Below are 21,357 nucleotides of genomic sequence, written 5' to 3'. Positions count from 1 at the left end.
GGCTTGGCTAGATAGTGGAAATAGAGGTGGGGGTGGGTTCAAGAAATTGCCCATAATTTGGAAACGAGTCTTAGTTGTGCCTTAAGATGGTGGAAGGGTTACCCTGTACTTTTTTGACCAAATAGCCTACAGTTTGCATATAATCACTGTTATGATAGTTTCTCTGAAGAGCTCATTTCAATTTACAAGTGGATCCATAGTTTTGATTTGGATTTTAATGTTGGAGGGATGGCTTTTCAACATCTTATCCCACAGAACAGAGGGTAACAGTAAATGGTTGCCTTTCTAAACGGCATGTGAAAGCTACAGGATCACCATGGCGACCCATGTTCTCTGCCTTGGTGTAAATCCTATACACAAACGATTGTTTAGTAACTTGGCAAATAGGCTTTTCTTCAACTTTGCAAGGAAACATGCTGTGGCTTTGGCTTGGTAAAAGGGTACCATGAGGCTTTCTTGCAGCTTAAAGGGAGAGTTAACCCCAAAATCAAAAATACATGTTTTTTCCTCTTACCTTTAGCGCCATTTATCCATCTAGATCGTTTTGGTACGAGTTGCCGAGTTTTGAAGATATCGACCGTTGAGATGTGTGCCTTCTCTCGAATACAATGGCACTGGGTGGCACTCAGCTTGCATTGCTCAAAGCGCCAAAAAATACATTTGGAAAAACTCATCAGCAACGTCTCTTTTCAGAAATCATGACCTGGTTATTCAAACTAATCCACAGACCTCGTTGTGAACAGTTTCATGTAGGTGTAGTTCGGTCTAAGAAAATAGTTCCTACATGAAACTGTTCATAAGGTTTGTGGATTATCTTGAGTAACCGGGTCATGATTTCTGAAAAGAGACATTGCTGTTGAATTTTTCAAATGTTTATTTTTTTTTACACTTTGAGCAACACAAGCCGAGTGCCATCCAGCTCCAGCTCCATTGTATTGGAGAGAAGGCAGACATCTCTACGGCCAATATCTGCAAAACTAGATGGATAAATATCACTACAGGTAAGAGGAAAAACATGTAGTTTTGATTTTGGGGTGAACTGTCTCTTCAGGCAAGGCAGTAATGTAGCGAAAAGAGAGGACATAGCCACTGATTTCAGATGTAAATCAAAAGCTCTCCAGCTGACCACCATCAACGTCCAAGTGGCAAAAAGTGTAGTGCACTACAAGTACTCACTCGGGAGCTGTCATTTAGAACAAATTGACTTTTCATGTAAATGGAGTCACACTGTAAGAAGGGTCCGTCTTACATTAAGCCAGGAAAGTTGAAGATTATTTTGAGTCAGACAGACATGTTTGGGCAAGTTATTTGGTAGTCAAACCCTACAGAAAGTTTAGTTCTTCCCCTCAGGCTGTGCAGATAAGAGTACTTTCCCTCTGGCACATAAACCTGGATACAAGCGTTTATCCATTTCCTGTGCTACTAGTCAACGACATGGCCAATCTTGAGGAACTTGAGAAACACTTCACAAAGCCAGTGTTTTATTCATTGTAATTTTTTCCTTGTATTTTGTTTTTCAGCTGTATTGTCATTAATGTTTCATGACACTCAAGATTTGGTTGTACATTAATTGCCCACTGGATTTGTAGTACAGACTGAACTGAAACAAAAATATACCGGGATGGTGTGAATCATCTCATAGCGCCATCTACTGCTCTAATACCACATTTGATTGATTTGATTTGACTCGCCTAGGCGGAACCAATGGCACAGGAACTATGCACACCAGGAAACCCATTACCAAACTGCTGGAACACAACCAGCAGCTGCATGCTGCCAGTGGGCTCCTCTACCATTCTGTCACTCATCTTAGATATGAACTTGCACTGTATTAAGATGTAGTATAAAAGGAAGTTCATTGTAGATAAAATTGCACGCTTAGTTCTATAGTGTTGCTGGATGTGGTAGCAATCACAGCCACCAGCAATTTGTACCCTTTCAATCCAATGATCCTTCAGATGAGGAAGTTTAAGCGCCTCCAGCTTGCCTTCACAAGAGTAATGCACCACCTTATATTGCTTGTCTTGTGCATACAATTACATGCCTTTAGAGCAGAAAAATAACAGACAACATGCTAAGGAGTATGTAGACCAGTTTATTTTATTAACCCAACATCAGTGTCAAAACCAAATATACACTTGTATAAAAATATTTCAAAATGCATTCAAATAACATTTGGCATACATGTACAAAAATTAATTTCAAAATGGGAATGTGCTGAAGAACTTTAAAACACAAGCCTACAATTCAATTGTATTTGTAGTGCTAACCCAAACCCTGACTATACAACTGCAACACTGCATCGAAGACGAACAGAACATTAGCTAATGGAAATGATCAAATATTCGACCTTGGTGAAATCTCAGTCCCACATCCCTTTTCTCCAGAAATTCAAAACCACCACCATGGTCTTAAATAATGTCATAGCCACTGTTCATAGGACAAACTTGGATGGTGAGATGGCAGGAATGACAAAGGCTCTCTAGTGTCAGACCTGAGTCACATGGACATACACAGATTGTACACACAGCCTTACATCACAGCCACTCAGTGACAAGCTGGTATACGACCTCTCATCTTAAAGGGACTACCAACACATGTCAATGATTACATGACAAAAAACTTCCCATAAATAAAAGTCTTACCACCTTTTTAGTTGGTGTTGGAACTGACACAACACCTTATTCTTTATTCGTGCAATTCTGGCTCAGAGGTAGACCTGAGAAACAGATTAGCTTTCGTACTCAGTTCAATTTAATCAAGCCAATGTAACTTGAAGGCAAAGACATTTGGTAGTTGGATTTGGCCTTTAATGGCAGTCAGTGTCCTCAAAGCAACTGCCGGTCTCCCCAATTCATTTTGGAACCTCCTCGCCACACCAAGTTTCAGTCAAACGGTGTAATGTGCCAGCATCTGAAGCCTGTCAGAAGCTACTGGTCAGAATGAACTAAAAAAGAAGACATCCAGCAAGGTGCTTACAGCTTTGCTTTTCTTTTGACAATGTGCATCCATGCTGGCGTTCACAAGGTAGCGGTGTTCTTTCAACAGTCACACTCACTCTTGTGAGGTTGGCATTTTGTATATAAGCTTGCTATTGTGTCTATTGAATGGAGAGGCCCTCCCGCCACTGCTGTTCAAGGAAGTGTTGTTATTCCTTTTATTGTATGCATTTTTAAAGGGATTTCCAAAAAGCAATACCAGTGTTGCACATCAGTTAGGGCAGAGTTAAAATTCACTACTTTGTGCAAGAGCAATCTGCCCTATTCATGTGCAATGGTTGCAAGCGCCAAATAAGCATCCGATTCTTTGAAAGGTTTGTACTCAAACCACCACACAACAACAACCCTCAGTTCAATCCTGGTCAAGGGCAGAAAGCATTTCCCGATTTTCCTTTATGTTAGCAATTGCTTGACATTCTGAGTATGCTGACAAATGTTTGCGCTAATACAATGCATGTGACCACTTGAAGCCAGTCTTATTAAAAAAAGATAAAACAGAATACATAAATAGTATAAAACAGTGGAACTATGGTGTGTGTGTGTGTGTGTGTGTGTAGGGGGGTGTTGTCTTTTATGTGTACCAGGTTATAGAGGAGGATGAAGGGAGGGCCGAGTTAGTTAGGACTATAGTCAACTTAGTATTCAAATAGGCATTTTTGGCAATAGTGGCAGGTAGAAATGAACAGTGGCAGTACCAAACTAATATAAACAATGTAAGTCATTAATTGTCTGGTCCTGAGGATCCATCAGAACTTTCCTATTCATTCTTAAAGTTTCTTAACAATATCCAACCAGAAAAATCTAACAAATGGAAGATATTTTAGTTCTATTCTTACATGAAACAATACCGTCCTGAACTGACAGTAGGCATCAACAGATTTGAATGCAGCAATACTAGGCGGCAGATCAAACAGTATCATTATCTAAGAAGAGCTTGAGGTTGTCATGGGAAGCTATCTATGGCTATTTTCACAGCATGGGTACTTTGTAAAGATCAGGGACTCGATTAACACTTGCAGCAAGTGGTTCAACCCCAACATCCCTTTGATAAAAATGACTTGTGCAGATCCCTGTTATCCTTGTTGTGCTATTTGGCATCTTCTTGAGGTTATGCCATTCAAGTGTTTTGGTCAGTTAAGTGCTGCAATTCAGGCCACAGGGCAAGTGGGATGCAAACGGCAACATCATAGGTATTCATGGTATTCCAGCACGACTGATATATTCATTATATAAAGTAAATCTCCTCTTAAGAGTTTTGGGGCTGGTAGTAAATATTCTTATTAGTCTTTGCTCAGGTGCAGCTTTAGCCTACTTGCTGTTTTCGGCTGGCATGTCTTGACTGTCCTTGGCGCGCTCCATCTCGAGCTGCTGACCACTGTCTGGCTGGGTATGGCTGCTAAGGGAGCGCATGGCCTGAACCTGCTGGAGCCGCTTGGCCAGCTCAGCCTCACAGGCCTGCAGCAGCCCTGACGTCCTCTCTGGGTTCCAGCCTAGCACCTGCTCCATGATTGCCCCTCCCTTAGTCACCACCATCTGTGGATGAATAAGACAGAGCTCGTTTTCAAGACTCAAAGCATGACCGATAGACCAGAGAGAAAACCCAATAACTCTGTTAAAGTGATAAAGATATTTCAAGCTGTATTTACAGCCATTGAACAATTTTGTGATTTTATTTTATTTTTTTCTGTAGTGCGAATGTTATTTCATATCCAGGACCCTGAATTGCACCTGTCGTCATTCCAAATGTTCAGCTGAATAAATTCTCCAGCAATCAAACATAAAAACATCCACAAGAAACAATTTGTGGAAATTTGTACTTCTATTTAAACACACTGTATAATAATTATTAATTATAATATAATGGTTAATTTGTTTTGGGTTGTGTGGATACTCAATTGTCAACGTTTTAACATGGGGGTGGAGTATTATGGACTACTGAATGAATTCTACATAAACAGGTTGATTTATGATCAATTGTCAGTCAGAAGCACGATCTCCCAAGTATACAAAGATAAAACAGTTTCTTTGACAAACTTGCAGGAGCACTACAGAAAGAACAAATAATAAATCAAATGACAGATTCGTGAGGGAGTCCTGTATTAACATGATAAAAAAAGCAAGACCAATAAATAACAAAAGCAATGAGAATTAAAAGATGCTTTGCAAGAAACATCTTTACAAGTACAGAAAATGTCACTGTACCTTGGAATGGACACTTAAACCTTAATGTTACTCAGCATATTTCCTGTGCTTGTCTTGAGACTTCATTAGCTTTTTGTTTGGCTGTCATTGAATGCAATGCATTAACCAAAGTGGAAGCACTTTAAATATTTGTTAAGAAGCCATTAAGCCTGCACCTGTTCATTTTAACACTGTTAAATGACAAACTCTCCCTAACAATAGAACTGTATACAATTTTCAGGTGGGTTCTAGAGTAACATTGTCCCTTCCATCATGTCTAATTATGTACATGTACCACCATTATATCTGGCATATAATGTGCAAAAGAGCTGAGGCAGGCTGTGTGACACCTGTTAGCATCACTACCCATTGTAGTATTGTAGGAGTGTGGTTGTGCCTTTTGAACTACCTGCAGCTCCTCGGTGGAGACTCTGGTTTCAGGGCTTGTTTTGCCCTTCAGGACCATCAGAGTCCTGGTCATGAATCCCGATGCAGAGTCCACTTCCATTGCATCTATCTCATCCATGTCACCAGCCCCTGAAACGATGAAACTAGTCAGTTCCCGTCTTTACTTGTTGGATAATAAGGGTGTAGTTCAACACTGCAGATGAACTGTAGTTGCTTCAAACAGTAACAATGGCTCCACCTAGTGACAAAGAGGAACAAACACTGGCTAGCCCTCGCCACACCATAAACAGCGTTACTGCAGTATTGAACACACATTAAGAATCAATCAGTCAGTCAAGACTTTATTTGTATAGCACTTTTCATACAAACAAAGAATCTTGACAAAGTTTGCTACAAAATGCATGGCAGTAAAGAAGAAGAAACATACTGAATAATTAAAGCAGACCTCACCACTAGTTTATTCAATATAACTTCAACGAGTTTTCAATTTCACTCTTGCTCAAAATAAGCTACCCATTTTACAACAGAGATCAACTACGTTTCTGTTGATGACCTGGAATATTACCCTCCAGTGGAGAAGCAGAGTTATACAAAAAAATGATAATCTTGGTTATTTTGCTGGATATTTTTTAACCATTATTATTAATATTTTTTTGTGTGTGTGTTGAAAGAGAATTTTTTATTACAACTTTTCTATCTCAAATAACCATCCTGAGCATTCTAAAAAAAAGTTTCTATGTACTTACTTAGAATTTATCAAATGAGGGACCTAATAAATGACCTAGTACTACAGATGAGTACATCAATCAATCAATCAATCAATCAATCAATCAATCAATCAATCAATCAATCAATCAATCAATCAATCAATCAATCAATCAATAAACTGTTAAATTGTTTTAGCAGCATACATTTTATTCTTCATGCTCCACTCAACCCAGGGACTCTATCATCACCCTGCATTTTGCATCTTACCCATATAAGGTTTGTATCTTATCCAGGGTCAACTGCTTCATCAGTGACTCTAATCAGAGGCTCATATTCCTACACAAAACCCTACAGCTATAACTTTTGTTTTTGCTCTTGTTCTTTTCTTGTGTAACCTTGATTCTATGTCATTTGTTCATACAGATTGGGAAGCAGTCCTCCAACTTTGAAAATAAATAAATAAATAAATAAATACAAATTTTAAGATTAGGCATGGTAAACAAAGTCATCATTTTTGAGTTATTCCAATTTTGCAGTCCTTGCAAGTACCTTCTTGGCTGGGCTCTGCCTGCTGCCTGTCCCCTCTCTCAACAGCTTTGAGATAGAGCTGGAGCAGCTCCTTGGACTGCCGCTCCTCTTCCCTGCGGTCCAACACTCTCTGCAGGGTCTCCTGAAGGTTCTTAGCCTTCTTCTCCTGGAAGCCTAGTGCAGGAGCCAGCTCAGAGCAAGGTGTGTCCACTAACGTCTGAAACAGCAACAGACAAATGTTACTCTGCAGCAAAAAAACGATTATCTAAATGCTTACCTAAATAAACTAATTCTTTCTTCAACCTCTTCTACTGCCAATAATAATAACACCAATCAGGCTCCAACGGATTGTTTGGATACTGTCTAATGGACACAACTTATCTCCTGGTCTAAATTTGGTTCTTTCAACACTGTGTATAAAAGTGGTAGCATTTTGCAGAAGAACAACTTCATTGTCGCAAAGATCTACATTCACACTCTTGTAGCATGTGCATTTGTTTTGAAGAGGAAAGCGAGAAATGTAGTGGTGTATTGGAAAAACAGGCATTTGCAAGATTTGCAGCAATAAGGTAATTTATCTCTATTTATGGTTATGTGACCCATCTGTGTGCCTTAAATAATTTCATCAGATTTCCCAGGCAATCCGATTTGGAATCATTATTCTCACTGATGGTCTCATTTGATTGTCAGTCATATAGAAATATCAAAACTAAATTAAGACTGATAAATAGCCAGTGAAAAATCCATTACAGCAGCTTTAAGCACAGTCTAATTAAAAACCAACTGAGTCAAGTTACTTGTACATGCAAATGCACTTAGCTAGTCAGTGTTTCTGTCTTAATAGTATGCAATGAAGTCATAATTGTATCCCACCTAAACATGACTTAATTTATCAACTGAAATATAGAAATCAATTTTAGTCTTTTAGATATCTTTAAATGAGTGATGGCAAATACTGCTGTCTAAATGTGGTGGTAAAGCCATTAACCCAGGTACCTGCAAATCTTCCTCTGACATGAGGATGAGGCTGGCCAGGTCTTGTTTCAGCTGCTGGGCCAGGATCAACCAAGGTTCCATCCTGCTGGAGCTGTCCACAGCATCAGACTCCAAAACCACAGATTCCCTGGTCATCCAGGCTGTACCCCCATCAACTGACAATGGAAAGTCAAACAAATACATAATTACATGGTGATACGTGATACTGTTAAAAGTTTCTGAAAGTGAATTGGGTTCAGTCTGCAGAAAAAAGGTACAAGTTAATAAATAAGCTTACTTCTGCAAACTGGAGACCAAGTCTCATTTTCATGCAAGAGCATGAACTTGGTGTTTAAGGGTAAGCACAAAAAGTAGGCCTCATCTTGAACTATTGTCCCATCATCTTCTAGCACCACTGATACAGGAGAATCAGAGCTGAAACCAAGAAACTCACACCCTGGGGAAAAGAGAGAAAATAATTTAAAAAAAAAAGATTGGTGACACTTTGAGATTTAAATTTAGTCCATGCACTTAATGGGCAATAGCCAAACAAAATCTTTAAACTATACTCTCGAGCCTCAATCAGCCATGTGCTAGTATGAATTAATTAAAAAACACACACACACACACATGGATACATGTCTCAATACATGCTGCATGCTCAATAATCCAGGTAATAAAATCAAAGAGGGTTGAATCAGTTCATCTGGATACAACGTTTATAGTGGATATATCTAGGTTATACATCGTGCTTGAGTTCTGGGTCATAGGCTTTTAGAGGGCTCCTATTCTCATTCCAGTGGCCAGCAGTCATGACAGGTATGAAGGTTTAAGCCACACCTATTGACTAGCATTCTTGGAATGAAAAGGACCGGTAGGCAGTGTCGTATTTCGTTCATACAAGTTTAAACACGATGAAAACGTAGCCAGTGCTAGCTAAACTTCACATCACCTCCACTGTTCATGGTCATCGTTAGAAAAGCCCAAACACCTTCAAAACAACTTGTTTAATCATCGTTGGAGTTCCGAGTATTAACCTACCAAAGTATTGTATACTACTTGCTTCTCAGTAGAATAAAGACATGTTTAAACTGACATCGTATTTGTGCATTCAGAAAAACTACATGTATCATTAAAAGAACCGACTTTGTGTAAAGAAAACACTCCCGAGAGTTACATTGTCTCTAATTTACCATGCTTGATAACGCAAACGTAGTCGTTTCTACTACTGTTGCGCTCATGACGAGCACCGAACAAGTCAGGTATTTACAATTTACCTTTTGTCTTTAATTCTTCCAGAGAAGGAACCACCAGTCCGTATGATTTCTGACGCGTAAAATTGCACACCTTACAGGATTTCAACTCTGTCATTCTGCTTTTTATGTAGAAGAGCTGGGAGACTGACAAACCTCACAAGTTTGCGCCTTCTCAGATTGGAGTGCGGAAGCCGTGGTGGAGCGCTTGGCTTTTTGGGTAATGTAGTTTTATCTAGGTGGTTCTCATAGTATTTTAAAATAACCATGAGATAGACCACATGTATGTGATATAAGAAGGTATAGGAAGGCAAATAACATGTGTATGTTATTTACAATAGTGATATCACATTCCTCCAGAAAAAGTTCATCCGAAACAATTTTACTATGTTTCGTTGTTGTTGTTTTTTTCTTCAGGAAAAGCAATAGATCGCGATTGATTCGAGCAGCCACTCTAGAAGGCTGGAAAGATGGCATCCACCGACCAACCTGAGCCACCGACACAGGTCTAGTTAACCACATTTATACTCTCATGGCTTTTTGACCAATGGCTTCATAACGAGGCGAAATTGTCCAAATCGAAATAGCACTTTCATCTGTCGAGCACCAAAAATTTGACTGGTTGTTCTGATTGACTAGTTACATTTCAGAGGTTAACGCTAGTTTGTTAGCTAACGTTAGCCTACTGGCAAGCTAGCAGACGTTAACGTCGTAAAAGTTGACGGCAGGCTTGGTGTTGACAAAGTGGAGGAGCAAGGCCAAGGTGCCGGTGCATGGGCAGGACAAGAACATGACAAAACATTTCGCCCTTTAAATAGTCACCTATCTAACTTTGATCTACACAACATTAGCCATCTAGTTTTCACTTTCTTCTGTGCTTTACGAAAAGGTAATTTTGCTGGCCTTCAGACCAACTTGTCATCTAAAAGGTGAAGCTGTTCACTAGCACTCTCCAAGGTTGCCAGCAATGTTACAAGTAGGCTGGTTTGTAATGTTAAGTGGCCATCCCCCGAACACGATGCAAAACCATGCCTCCTATATTATACCACTACTTAACAATGCATTTAATGTGCACGCTTGCTTAAGACAATAGGAGCAGTCGAATCTAGAACTTTTTAAAATGGTACCAACATGGTCACTTTTTTTTGTTTTTTGTTTTTGTGGTAACCAGAGGCAGGTAGTGAAAAGGCATGGGAGCATTAACTTATGAAGTCATGACTTTTTACACGCCAGTTCACATGTAGTGAATTAACAAGAACACGTGACAAAACAAGGCTAACTCTGGTTTACTTTGGAGCAACTAATATGCGGCCCTGTGGCTTCTGTTGTCATTTATGATCCTGCTACTCTGTGTTGTCATTGATATTATTTGGATTCAAGCCCAAATCAGCAAGCTTCCGCCTTGCTGAGGTTTTCTTTTGTTTACCCTTGCACTCTGACCTTCCTATGGGGGACATATTATTATTATTTATCATTATATAATTTGAAATATCAAAAGCCATTTTATTTGCCCACTAGGTTTTCCAATATGAAGAACCTGGTGGCATTGCTCACTTTTTTAGACATAATACAAAGTTTGACACTGCACAAAATTAAGAAAAAAATCGAATATTAAAAAGATAATCAAAGAAGGTTGAATCAGTTCATTTGGATACAACGTTGTAATCAGATGAACTGATTCAGCCTTCTTTGATTTTCTTACCTGGATTATTGAGTATGCATAAAGACATAACATAGATAAGTTCATAAATTTGACATCCTCTGTTTGAAGTGAATTTATATACGTACAAAAAGCATTACGTGCTAGATTGTGTCAGTAAAGTGTGTGTTAGATTTAGTAAGACAGGTGATAAGACCAGTTTGCAGTAGTGAGATACATTCTATATCTATGTGTATAGGAACTAGTATGACAAGCTATTCCATGTTGTATTATTGTAGCTGTATTTCTCCCTTTAGGCAGATTTGAAATGAATGCACTGAGCAAATCATCTTTGAATCATTAGCTCTTAATGATAGTACATTGTCAGAGACATTGATGGGCTAATGTAGAGGCTAATGTATGTTTCTCAAATAAAATTGTATGGGCACAGTCATGCTTTTTTGTTATGAGCTTCTTATTAGTTTAGTTATTGGCTTATTAACTTGGATTGTGTTGTTTGCATCGTCATCAGCCCCTATGTATGCATAATATAAACATGTTCTTCACTTTTATTTATTTTCTTGTATTCTGTTGATTTTTTTTTCAGTCTCATCGACTGATCTATCAACATACTGCTGTGTTGATAGAGCTGTAAGCCCTCCCTGCCTACAGTAGATGGCAGTGTAATGTAATACTTTGTTTGTCCTCACAGCCTGGCCTTCCACCTGGAGATGATGCTGCGTCTCCCCCCAGAGAAGCATTGGTAAGGCTCACCTGCAAAACAAAGTCAAGTCAAGTCCATTTTATTTGTATAGCCCAATATCACAAAACAAACCCAGCCACAAAAAAAAAAAAAAACACAAAAAAAAACAGCCCCCACTGTTTACTAAAAATGATTTCACAGATCCGCTTATGAGGTCTCAAATTCCAGAAGCAGTCATATATTTGTATTTTGGCATGAGCTACCCCTAGAAGTAAAGTCTTAATTTTCTGCAATTTCAGAAAACAGTTAAATTTATCTTGTATCACTTGACAATTGCACATGTGGTAACAATAGTTTTAATCTGTTAATTACCTAGGCTCCTGGTTATCACACCACTGGTAGACTTATAGATATTTGTTTTCTTCCTTTTGAGGAGTTTCTGTTTCCTTGACTGATTAGATGTGTGATTATGTTCTCCTGCAAGACAAAGTGTTCAAGGCTTCCAATTATAAGACAGGCACCACACTGCTGGCCTCCAAGTCGTCTTAATGAGAGGCTACTTTGTGTTCAATGTCTTTGGAAAATAAAGAACCCACAAGCCTGTTTGAACCATCTTTGTTTGACAGCTCCACAGTTGCATGTGTGATTTTTTTTTTCTTTCTTTTTTTAGCATAAAGCTTTGAGCATCTGCCTTAGTGGCCTGGGCTTCTAAAGGTTAGCAGATTCTTTTAATGTTAGGTTTCTGCCATGCAGATACAGTCCATAGAGGTGTTTTAAGTTGGTAATGAAAGTAAAAGGGGAAAAAGGGTCCACAGTTTTTTTTTAAACGACAATTATTACAAGTTGGTTAGCAGTAATCATTGGTTTACATGCTAGAGAACATGCAGAGCCTAAATGATGACACCGATTACAACCAAGCATGCTACATCGCTCAGGGCAAATGGAACACATTTCAGGTGTGTTCACATTGGCTTGTGTGACCACAGGATGCAGGTCATCTGAGAACTGTAATGTTCAGCCTCCATGTCTCAATGTCATTCACCAGCCATTCACTCCTCACCCACTCCCCCCCCATCATCCCCTCACGCCAAGGCCAATTTAATCCTGGGGTTATTGATTGTGGGAGCATTCTCCTAGGCTTTCTTTCAATTTACTTCAATTTCATCATCCCACTACGCTTCAAAACTGCCTCTTCAAAAAGGGAAGAAATTCTTGTTATGAAGGAAGGTCCTAATTCGAGACTGGCTGACAAGAACCCTCCACCCCCATCCCAGTCCCCTTTATTTCTTCTTTCTCTTTTTGATGAGCTGCTCTTTCCCAGTTAAGTGGATTATTACAGTAGGGATAATTCTTGTCACATGGCATTATTTGGATGAGGTGAATAATTGAAATTTGTGTCTGAAAGGATTTTATCTGGATGAGAGGAAAGAGACTGCTGGCAGGGTTTGGCGGGAGGAATAAGAGAGAGCGAGAGAGTGTGTGTGTGTGTGTGTGTGTGTGTGTATGTGTGTGTGTGTAGTAACACTCGTTTGCATAACATTCATGTGAACATGCGCATGCAAGTGTGTGTGTGTGTGTGTGTGTGTGTGTGTGTGTGTGTGTGTGTGTGTGTGTGTGTGTGTGTGTGTGTGTGTGTGTGTGTGTGTGTGTGTGTGTGTGTGTGCGTCAGAAGCATCAGCATGTCAGGATGGGGACACCAGTCATGTTAACAGGTTCTGACTCACCTTGCCCTGATCAGCAGACCCTGGCCCTCTGCATGGCGTGGGCTTTCCTCTGTGGCTACAGGACCCAGCTCAGGGGCTGGTGCCACAGCCCTTGCCACCACCCATGCCACCATCAGGACTAGAGGGGCAGGTTTGGAGCTGCAGTCAGAGAGAAGGAAGTGAGAGAGAGAGAGTACGAGTGTACATTCCATGGTTGACTGGCATACCCATTGCTATCAGCCACTGCTGTTGCCTTTGGGACTGCTCTTCGCGCTCACTTTCTCTCTCTCTCTCTCTCTCTCTCTCTCTCTCTCTCTCTCTCTCTCTCTCTCTCTCTCTCTCTCTCTCTCTCTCTCTCTCTCTCTCTCTCTCTCTCTCTCTCTCTCTCTCTCTCTGTCTTTGTCTCTCTCGCATGGTCGCTATGTGTGCCCACCCACCCCTTCCCACCCGCTGCTCATCGCTGCCATCTCCAATACCCCTGACACTCTCTTGCTGGTGTCTCCCTACTCCCTGTGCTCTTTCCTTGCACCCCACCTCCCCAGCCCTCAGTCCCCAGCACCACCCCTCGCCTCCTCCGATCGCTTTGTCCTCATCTCCTTCCCCGTAAACATAATAGCTTTAATCATATTTGTTAAAACCCCTTTGATCAGCCCACAAATAAAACCAGGCGGGGTTTTTAATTCCTGCGGTACAAAAGCTTGAAAACTGAAAAGGAAATAAATAGTTAAAAAACAAATTGTGTGCGTATGTGCTGCTGTCAGGTTAAATGATTTGACAATTCTGAGTTTCCACACTATATCTGCCCCATTTCAGCCCTGCACATTCAGCACGAGTGGCTAAAACTTATGCTACTTAATGAAAAGCAGATTGTTTCTGTTGCACAGCTTTCAAACTGTGTGTGTGTGTGTGTGTGTGCATGCATGTGTGTGTCAGAGAGAAAGACATTGGGGAGCTGTGTAGTGTGACCCCAAGATGTGTGGGTGTGCAGCTGGTCTACAGGGGAGACGGCATCTCACCAAATAGGATTCTACTGTGCACCCCTGGCAGAATTAAACCAACCTTTTGCTCTCGGTGCACTGAAATATCACTGGCCCCAGATGAAAAAGTGTGTTTGTGTGTGGGGATGTGAGTATGGGGGGGATGTGGGCAGGGTATTTGGATAGCAGCAAGTCTATGCGATTTGCACACCTCTGTGTGCGCACGTGGGCATGTATTGAGTACACTGTGTGTGAGTGTGTGTGTGCGTGTATGTTTGTGTGGTGGTGGGGGTAGTAGAGCGAAGGGAGGGGGAGAAAGGAGTTGTATGAAGAACGTCCCCGGTCTCACAGCAACTTCAAAAGCTCCCCTTCCCCAGGATATTAAGCGACTGTGATGAAAAATTTAGAGAGCGTTAAATAAGGCGCTTTGAAGTGATCTGTTTTGGCTCAGCAGTCTCCGTATTTCCGTAGCCCCTCTGCTATCGCCATCACACTACGGAGAGCAAGAGGAGGGGGGGGAAAGGAGCAGTGTGTTAAATGCAGGAGTTGGGGAGGCCTGGGCTGGTTGGTGGAGGACTTGCCACCTGTAACAGTGGAACGAGTGGTATAGGGATGTAGGACTTGTGCTGCCATCCTTATGTGGCCTCTCTTTTTTCTGACACCGCCCCCCCCCCCCACACACACACACAAAACGGCTCTTCTCTGACTCTTCTCTGAAGCCCTGTGGGACCAAGGCTGACATATGTTGTTCATGTGTTAGGAAAACAGATTTTTTTCCCCCTCCAATGCATGGGTTGTAGGCAAATGTAACATAATTGGGATATCAGGGAGTTTTTCAGATTTTCACAGATAGCACTTGACTCAGTCGTTTTCATCTATGAAGATGTTCTACATTTCCCCAATAGGCTGTGTATTTGTGGAAAGTTATAGCCTTTATTTTCCACGATCTACTTTGATGAGATGCTGTGTCTTGTCAGTACTTCAGTACAGATGATTGTATGGCTTCCAAATAGTGGAGAATGTCATGCAGTTTACCAGGTCATTTGAAACTTTTTACCTTTTCACTGCTGTGAATCCAAAAAAAAGTAAATCTCTTTCATTTGATATTCCACATTCAAATTCATTTTACATCCATCAACTTTAAAACCATTATTTTAATTTTTGAGGACTGCTGGTTTCAACATGCTCCAAATTAATTATAGGGGCAGAACAAGAAATGGTAGCCAGTAATGAGTCTGGTAGGGTATCTCCATTCTGTCAAGAAGCTGGGCTGCCATTTAGTTAGTCAGGGGAACCTTCTGTGAGGTTCTTCTTTTTTTTCTTCTTTTGCTCATTACTTTAATTGTAATTGTAATCCTTTATTGGAGCTGTCTGCACTAAAGGAGAGTTATGGTCCGAGTGGGGGCGCGAGCCATGGAGATATTTCATGATTATTAGAGAAGACGGTCACTAGGTGGCAGCCACTAGTTCGGCCCTGCTGTAATTACTGGGTGGGGAGTGATGGCGAGAGACTGGTGTGTGTGTGTGTGTGTGTGTGTGTGTGTGTGTGAGAGAGAGAGAGAGAGAGAGAGAGAGAGAGAGAGAGAGAGAGAGAGAGAGAGAGAGAGAGAGAGAGAGAGAGAGAGAGAGAGAGAGAGAGAGAGAGAGAGAGAGAGAGAGAGAGAGAGAGAGAGAGAGAGAGAGAGAGAGAGAGAGAGAGAATCTGGAAGTGGCTGTGTGCGTGTGTTTAAGTGAATGGGGGGGAGAGGGGTCTCAAATTCTAATGCTTTTGAAAGAGAAAAGTAAAATAAATCTGACTACTCTGAATGTGAAGAATTGATTATTTGCCTCGGTAGATTTCTGCTAAACCCTCCATTTTCTCTGGAGTGCATTGCACAACCATCCATGTTTCATATCATAGTGGTTAATTGAAGATTAACAAGCACATTTTGTATATGTAATCTGAAATCTGTACTCGACAGTTAGGCTGTTGGCATGTGCTGTGAGCTGTTTAGATAAGAAGACAAAGTCTTGCCTTTTTGTTCCTGTTTGCCTTCTCAGATGTTCGGCCTGTACAGCCGATTAACACATGGACCTCTCACACCATTTTTTCATGATCTTGGTGAACCTTTCCCCGTGAGAAGCGCAGAAGCCCCGTCGTCTCGTTTCTCAGTGTGACTCGCTGTGCACTGAGCGGCGTGTTTGTTTCTGTGGTTAATGATACAGGAAGGACCCTCCGTTTTATTGTTGCTGTGTTGCACTTTTTCCCCCTCCTTGCGCAACCCAGCAACTGGCCTCCTTGGAGGACTCTGCATGAATTCTCACTGTCATGTCCAAGGACGAGTGGCGCAGGGTCAGCTAATTGCTTTTATGATTATGATTTCACGTCAGATTTATTGTGCGTGCTCGGAGCACATCTTCCAGGTCCTGCCGACGTTGCTGGCTTGGGTGGGGAAAATGAGTTTACAGCTTCTGGCTTTGACTTCTTGTTTAAGTGCAGGTCACACTTTTTGACTCATTAGAGTTGAACGCGGTGGGTAGCGGATGGGGGGGGGGTGAATCACACACACTTTTCCTGTAAAAGCTTCCTTTCTTGACAGTAAGGGTTCTTGTTTCTCTCATCTTTGGCCACATAAAGCATTTTCTTGACTTTGTTTTCAGTGTGTGCAGAACTTGGACTTCATGAGTGAGGCATGACACAGATGAGGATTTCTGCCTTTTCTGTTGTTTGAACTTTTTTTTCATGAGCCATAAATCTCTAATCTTCATTTCTGTTTGCAGATGAAAACATAACCCCTTTTATTCCCCCTCACTTGCCAGAATTTTCAGTTGGCTTCTTTTTGATGTCAGCGACTTTTTTTTTTTTTTTGATGGTTCCACCCAACCCTTTGAAAATGATGAGCAGCAATGAGTCCAGCCCAATTTTTTATTATTTTGTGGTTTCCCCCTCATGTGCTGAACCGGACCAGATCTTCATTGCCAATCCCTTTGAGGCAATATTGTGCCTTTTCCCAAGAGAACTTTTATCTCACTCTCAAAAACACGAGAAAAGCTCTCACTCTGCTGTATGGCAAAACGGTGCCCCTGGTATAATGACCAAAAAAGAGCTTCTGTCGCGATAAGTCACAAACCCACTGTATGTGTAGATGAACGTTTTGGTGTTGTGGTCCCTGGGTTGTGATTTGTTTTAGGCCAGTAGTTTGACCTCTTCCTGACCTTCCAGGCTGACTGGTGACAGATGCTGCCTGGGAATTTGGCTTGGCCGGCGCGTTCCAATGCTCAAAAGAATGCCTCAGCTACTTTTTGAGCAAAGTTCATTTTGGAGGCATATTTGAAGTCTGTGATTATGCAGAATTCAATGAACTTTAATGAATACTTAGGGCTTTATTTGTAATGATTTTTCATCTCGGCGAGTATATTAATGCAAACAGCATGGCAACAGAGCTGTAATTTCCCATTCTCCCACAATTTAGTGAACTGTCATAATATATTTACTTAAGAAATGATAGAAATACGACACCAGTTTAATTGCAGCGTCATTATTTTGCCTTAGTATACTTGAGAAAGAGGCCTTATTGAGCCAAGCTGCCTTTTTACACTCTATAGAGCTTTGTAATTACTTTAAGCGTGATTTATTGTATTTTCCCTTTGTGTTTACGGACATAAACTGTAGGAGTGTGTGCAACTTGGGTCTGAGAGGGGCTTGTCTTCCCTGCAGCAAGACCAGAAATCTCCTGGTGAATTTGAGATGTCTCCGCTGTCAAGACTACTCACATCGCGCTCAGCCTCCAATGTCACTTTCAAGGCATAATTACACAAGTTGTGTTGATTAGTATGAGAAGCAATTACGCTGGCTTTCCGCCGCAAATGGGGGATGTGATGGCTCTTGATTGACAGGAGGCATCCTGGCTTTAATAAGTAAATGACTATGGTAATTCAGGTACTGAGACCCTTTGATTTGTCAGCATCTTTCCAATTTTTGCGATGTCCTCTGATTTTAATGAACAGGAATTTGATTGAAGCCCCCTTCTCACCCTCACCCTCCCTGTCTCCGTCTCCCTCCCTCCTTACTCTCATTGCTCCGACCTGAAAGTGCTGTCGCAAGGGAGGCATGTGTTTGTGCTTTCTAAGACCGTCCTGAATTGAGGCCGAATTCTCATATTCCCTCCGCAGTTTTTATCAAGTAAAATAAAAGTTCCTCATCCTGTTCTCCTTCTCCCTCATCGTCATCATCTTCTCTTTCTTCTTCCCTGGTTCTCCAAAGCACATCGTGTTTTCAGAAGTGTAGAAATCAGAGGCGAAAAATATTGTTAATTGACACTTTAGGGAATTTTTTTTCCTTCCCTTTATCTAGCTTCCCAGCAAATTATTAGCAAGTAATTTGTCTGCCATCTCCCCTGCAGTGCCAGATATTTGTTCAAATGCTGAGATCCCCCTCAGTGCATTCTTTAACTATATTTCTGAAAATGCTTCCCCATCTAATTATGTAATGTAATAGTGCCTGTCAGGCCAGTGGCTTTTAATGGAATAATATCAGGGCTAGCTAAGAATAAGATATTGGTACAGTAACACATCAAAGCTTTGTGCACAGTAACAGTAATTTACTTTATAGCTTAGAAGATATAAAGTTGTCTTTAGCTTATATTTGATATGCTGAAAAGCTCATTACATGAATACACATAATGAGCAATGAGCACGTCTACATGTTTTCAAATTCTATATTGGGATTCTGTTTTGGTTTGTTTTTTTGTTGGATTCTATATTAGGATTCTGGGTTGTTTTTTGGGGGGGATTTTTTTAGTTGGGGGGGGTGTCAAACGTTAAGACAATGTGGAAGTTTAGTGATCCAACCCTTTATCATCACTCCTCTAGACTGCTTTGTTAACCATCGTCAGCCTAATCTAGTAACTCCCTGTTTGCGCTCGTATAACCCCCTATAGAGTCGTACATGCATAAATATAATAAAATAATTTGCACTTGCACTCGCTAGCCCAGCTGTAATTTATATGGATTGAATGAGCACTGCATTGTGGAAAAGCATGAGTGGACCAAACGCTCGTTTGTCACCTCTAATAAATGTTGGAATGTAAATTATGAAGTTATGCTCCAGATGTAAATGCACTTTATTTCAGTCCTTTAATGCAAACAGCCCACTCCAATACATTAAAAGGAGGGAGTGGGGGGCAGAGGGGGGCTTTAACTTGGAATTCTGACTGTTTTCACAATCAATAATAAACACAAAAGAGCCGAGATGGAGAACATTGTAACATATCTGAAGTCTGGTTCATGAATTATTGCACGAAAGCTGGCTTGTACACCAAAAATGTAAATACATTAATGTTATTAATAATGTAGTGACTAATAGTTCTATCAAGACTGTAATAGCAGTTTAATGGAATATGACAGCAAGAATGTATTACACTTCTTACATTTAGACGAGACCTCACAGGACATTTATCAGGGATTTCTGAAACAATTTTTTTGATTATTTTGTTAAGCTAATTGCTCCCCCCCCCAACATCTTCCCTGCAAGAGGGGCGAAAAAACTGGTAATGGATATTAATTAATATGTGTCACTTTTCTGGGTTTGATGAAAAATAATGAAAGCAAAACGCTAATGAGATTTCAGAGTTTCTGTGTGTGTGGCGCCCTGAGATTGTGGCTTTATCAAGGGAATCAGGGGAAAAAAGGAGATAGCGCGCTTCTCTCCAGGCCTAAATGAAAATGAGTGAGAACATAGAAACTGAGATCATTCATCTTAAGACCTACTAAGTAGAGTACTTAAGCTAAAATGCTGTACCATAATTAGCCTCAGATGTAGTGGAGTTTGGTACAATAGTGTCCTGGCAACCCGTTCTAAAGTTTTGTTTCTTTTTTTTTTTAGTTTACCATGGTCCCACAGAAAAGTTTTGCCTTCCTTGTGTTTTGACTCTTCTTGTCAAAGTGACGTCATCCTTGCCTGATAAATGTGTGTGTGCGTGCATGTGTGTGTGTGTTTGTGCATGTTCTTAGGGAAAAGCAGCACTCAAGGCGTTTCTGGCAAGGTGCTCTCCTGGCAAGTTGTTTTTTTATCAGATTTTTTTTTTTTTTTTTTTAGTATTCTACACCTGACAGATGGTGTATGAACTTGCTTTTCAGGACATTTCTCAGCGCTTAGATGCACTTTGTCAAGATTTTGTGCTTTTACCCTGTTTAGACACTGGGCAGAGAAAATAATTGCATGTCTATATCCCCATCGATAGTCCACAAGAATCAGCATGGTAAAATCCTTGCCAAGAGTTCTTTGAGTCTACAAGCTGTGTTCAGCAGAAAGAGCAGCTTTAACAGCTATCATAAGGTGGGGCGCAAGTGTAGACCAGCAGTGAAACACGGGCTGGCACAATAAAAAGCAGCCGTTGCTCAAGTCCACTGGCACAACCAGCAATTATCCAACACCTGGAATGGCTTCCGTCACTGGCAGGGGTGCCAAGGCTGTCGCCTTCTTGTTAATAGAATGATTGACAAAGAGGGCTGCATTTGTTTTACTGTGCATCTCTCCCGGCACATCTCTTTAGTTTACCCTTTGATTGAAATAACAGATGATTTGGTGCAAAATATCTTTGCATGGTACTTGTGGAGGAACAGTGAGTGTGTGTGGGCTGAAATACAGCAACGAGGAAAGAGACAGAGTAGGCCTCTCTGTTTCCTCTAGGTTTGGATTTCTAGAATTGGGGATTTTTTTCTGCTAAGAGATATCAGTTGCCTGCAATCCAGTAGTATGAGTGAACATCTCCGATATTATTTTTCTATTTACATCTCCCTGACTTGGCCCTTGTTAATGTCTGTCATTTATCATCATGTCATGACTTGTCTCCCATCCATTCCAGGCCCATTTCTATGGCATTTACGTCATGCTCCCCCGAAAACCCCTCATCCCCACACCCCACCTCGCCATTCTGTGGAAAGTGGTTTTAGGTATCAGGGGGACGAGGAAAGGGGAAGTGAAGGGGCTTCGTCAAAAACGCCCTACGCTTTTGAAATGCAGAGAGTGGCATTGTCATGTGTTTTCTGTGTCAAGGTCGACAGGAAAATGTCAGAACAGGTGTGCGTCTGTTGCTGAGAGGCTTGCCAACTCAGCCCCTTTGCGGTAACGCGCCATCCTGTGTGACATTATGGTGGCTTGCCATGGGACACTTCGCTCTCCTCGCGAGCGGCCCGGTAAAACCTTTGCACATTCTTTCACCAGTGCCACCTTTATTGTTATATAGTAGATTTCACATGGGCCTGACCTATAAACTTTGATTATAAACTGCCTTTGATTGTCT

At 41.0% G+C, this 21,357-nt stretch overlaps 2 protein-coding genes across 2 annotated transcripts in view; one reads left to right on the top strand and one right to left on the bottom strand.

Moving 5' to 3' along the window:
- Positions 1 to 4,290: 4,290 nt before the first annotated feature.
- On the bottom strand, positions 4,291 to 9,208 carry dffa (DNA fragmentation factor, alpha polypeptide). Its single transcript, XM_056275278.1, has 6 exons — positions 9,077 to 9,208; positions 8,098 to 8,256; positions 7,821 to 7,975; positions 6,846 to 7,041; positions 5,590 to 5,717; positions 4,291 to 4,532 (listed from the first exon to the last, which is right to left on the bottom strand). The coding sequence occupies exons 1-6, from the start codon at positions 9,168 to 9,170 to the stop codon at positions 4,308 to 4,310; spliced, it is 957 nt and encodes a 318-aa protein (XP_056131253.1). The 5' UTR covers positions 9,171 to 9,208; the 3' UTR covers positions 4,291 to 4,307.
- Positions 9,209 to 9,472: 264 nt separating this feature from the next.
- pex14 (peroxisomal biogenesis factor 14) overlaps positions 9,473 to 21,357 on the top strand; it is a 47,904-nt gene continuing 36,019 nt past the window's right edge. Inside the window, exons 1-2 of the mRNA XM_056274113.1 lie at positions 9,473 to 9,558; positions 11,404 to 11,454. Of these exons, the coding sequence (XP_056130088.1) occupies positions 9,523 to 9,558; positions 11,404 to 11,454 (87 nt within the window). The 5' untranslated portion in view covers positions 9,473 to 9,522. The remainder of the gene's footprint in view (positions 9,559 to 11,403; positions 11,455 to 21,357) is intronic.

The sequence above is a fragment of the Lampris incognitus genome, chromosome 2 (assembly GCF_029633865.1).
Source record: "Lampris incognitus isolate fLamInc1 chromosome 2, fLamInc1.hap2, whole genome shotgun sequence".
Classification (NCBI taxonomy): Eukaryota; Metazoa; Chordata; class Actinopteri; order Lampriformes; family Lampridae; genus Lampris; species Lampris incognitus.
Note: the sequence above shows the minus strand (reverse complement) of the source record. Positions and strands in the feature narration are given on the sequence as shown.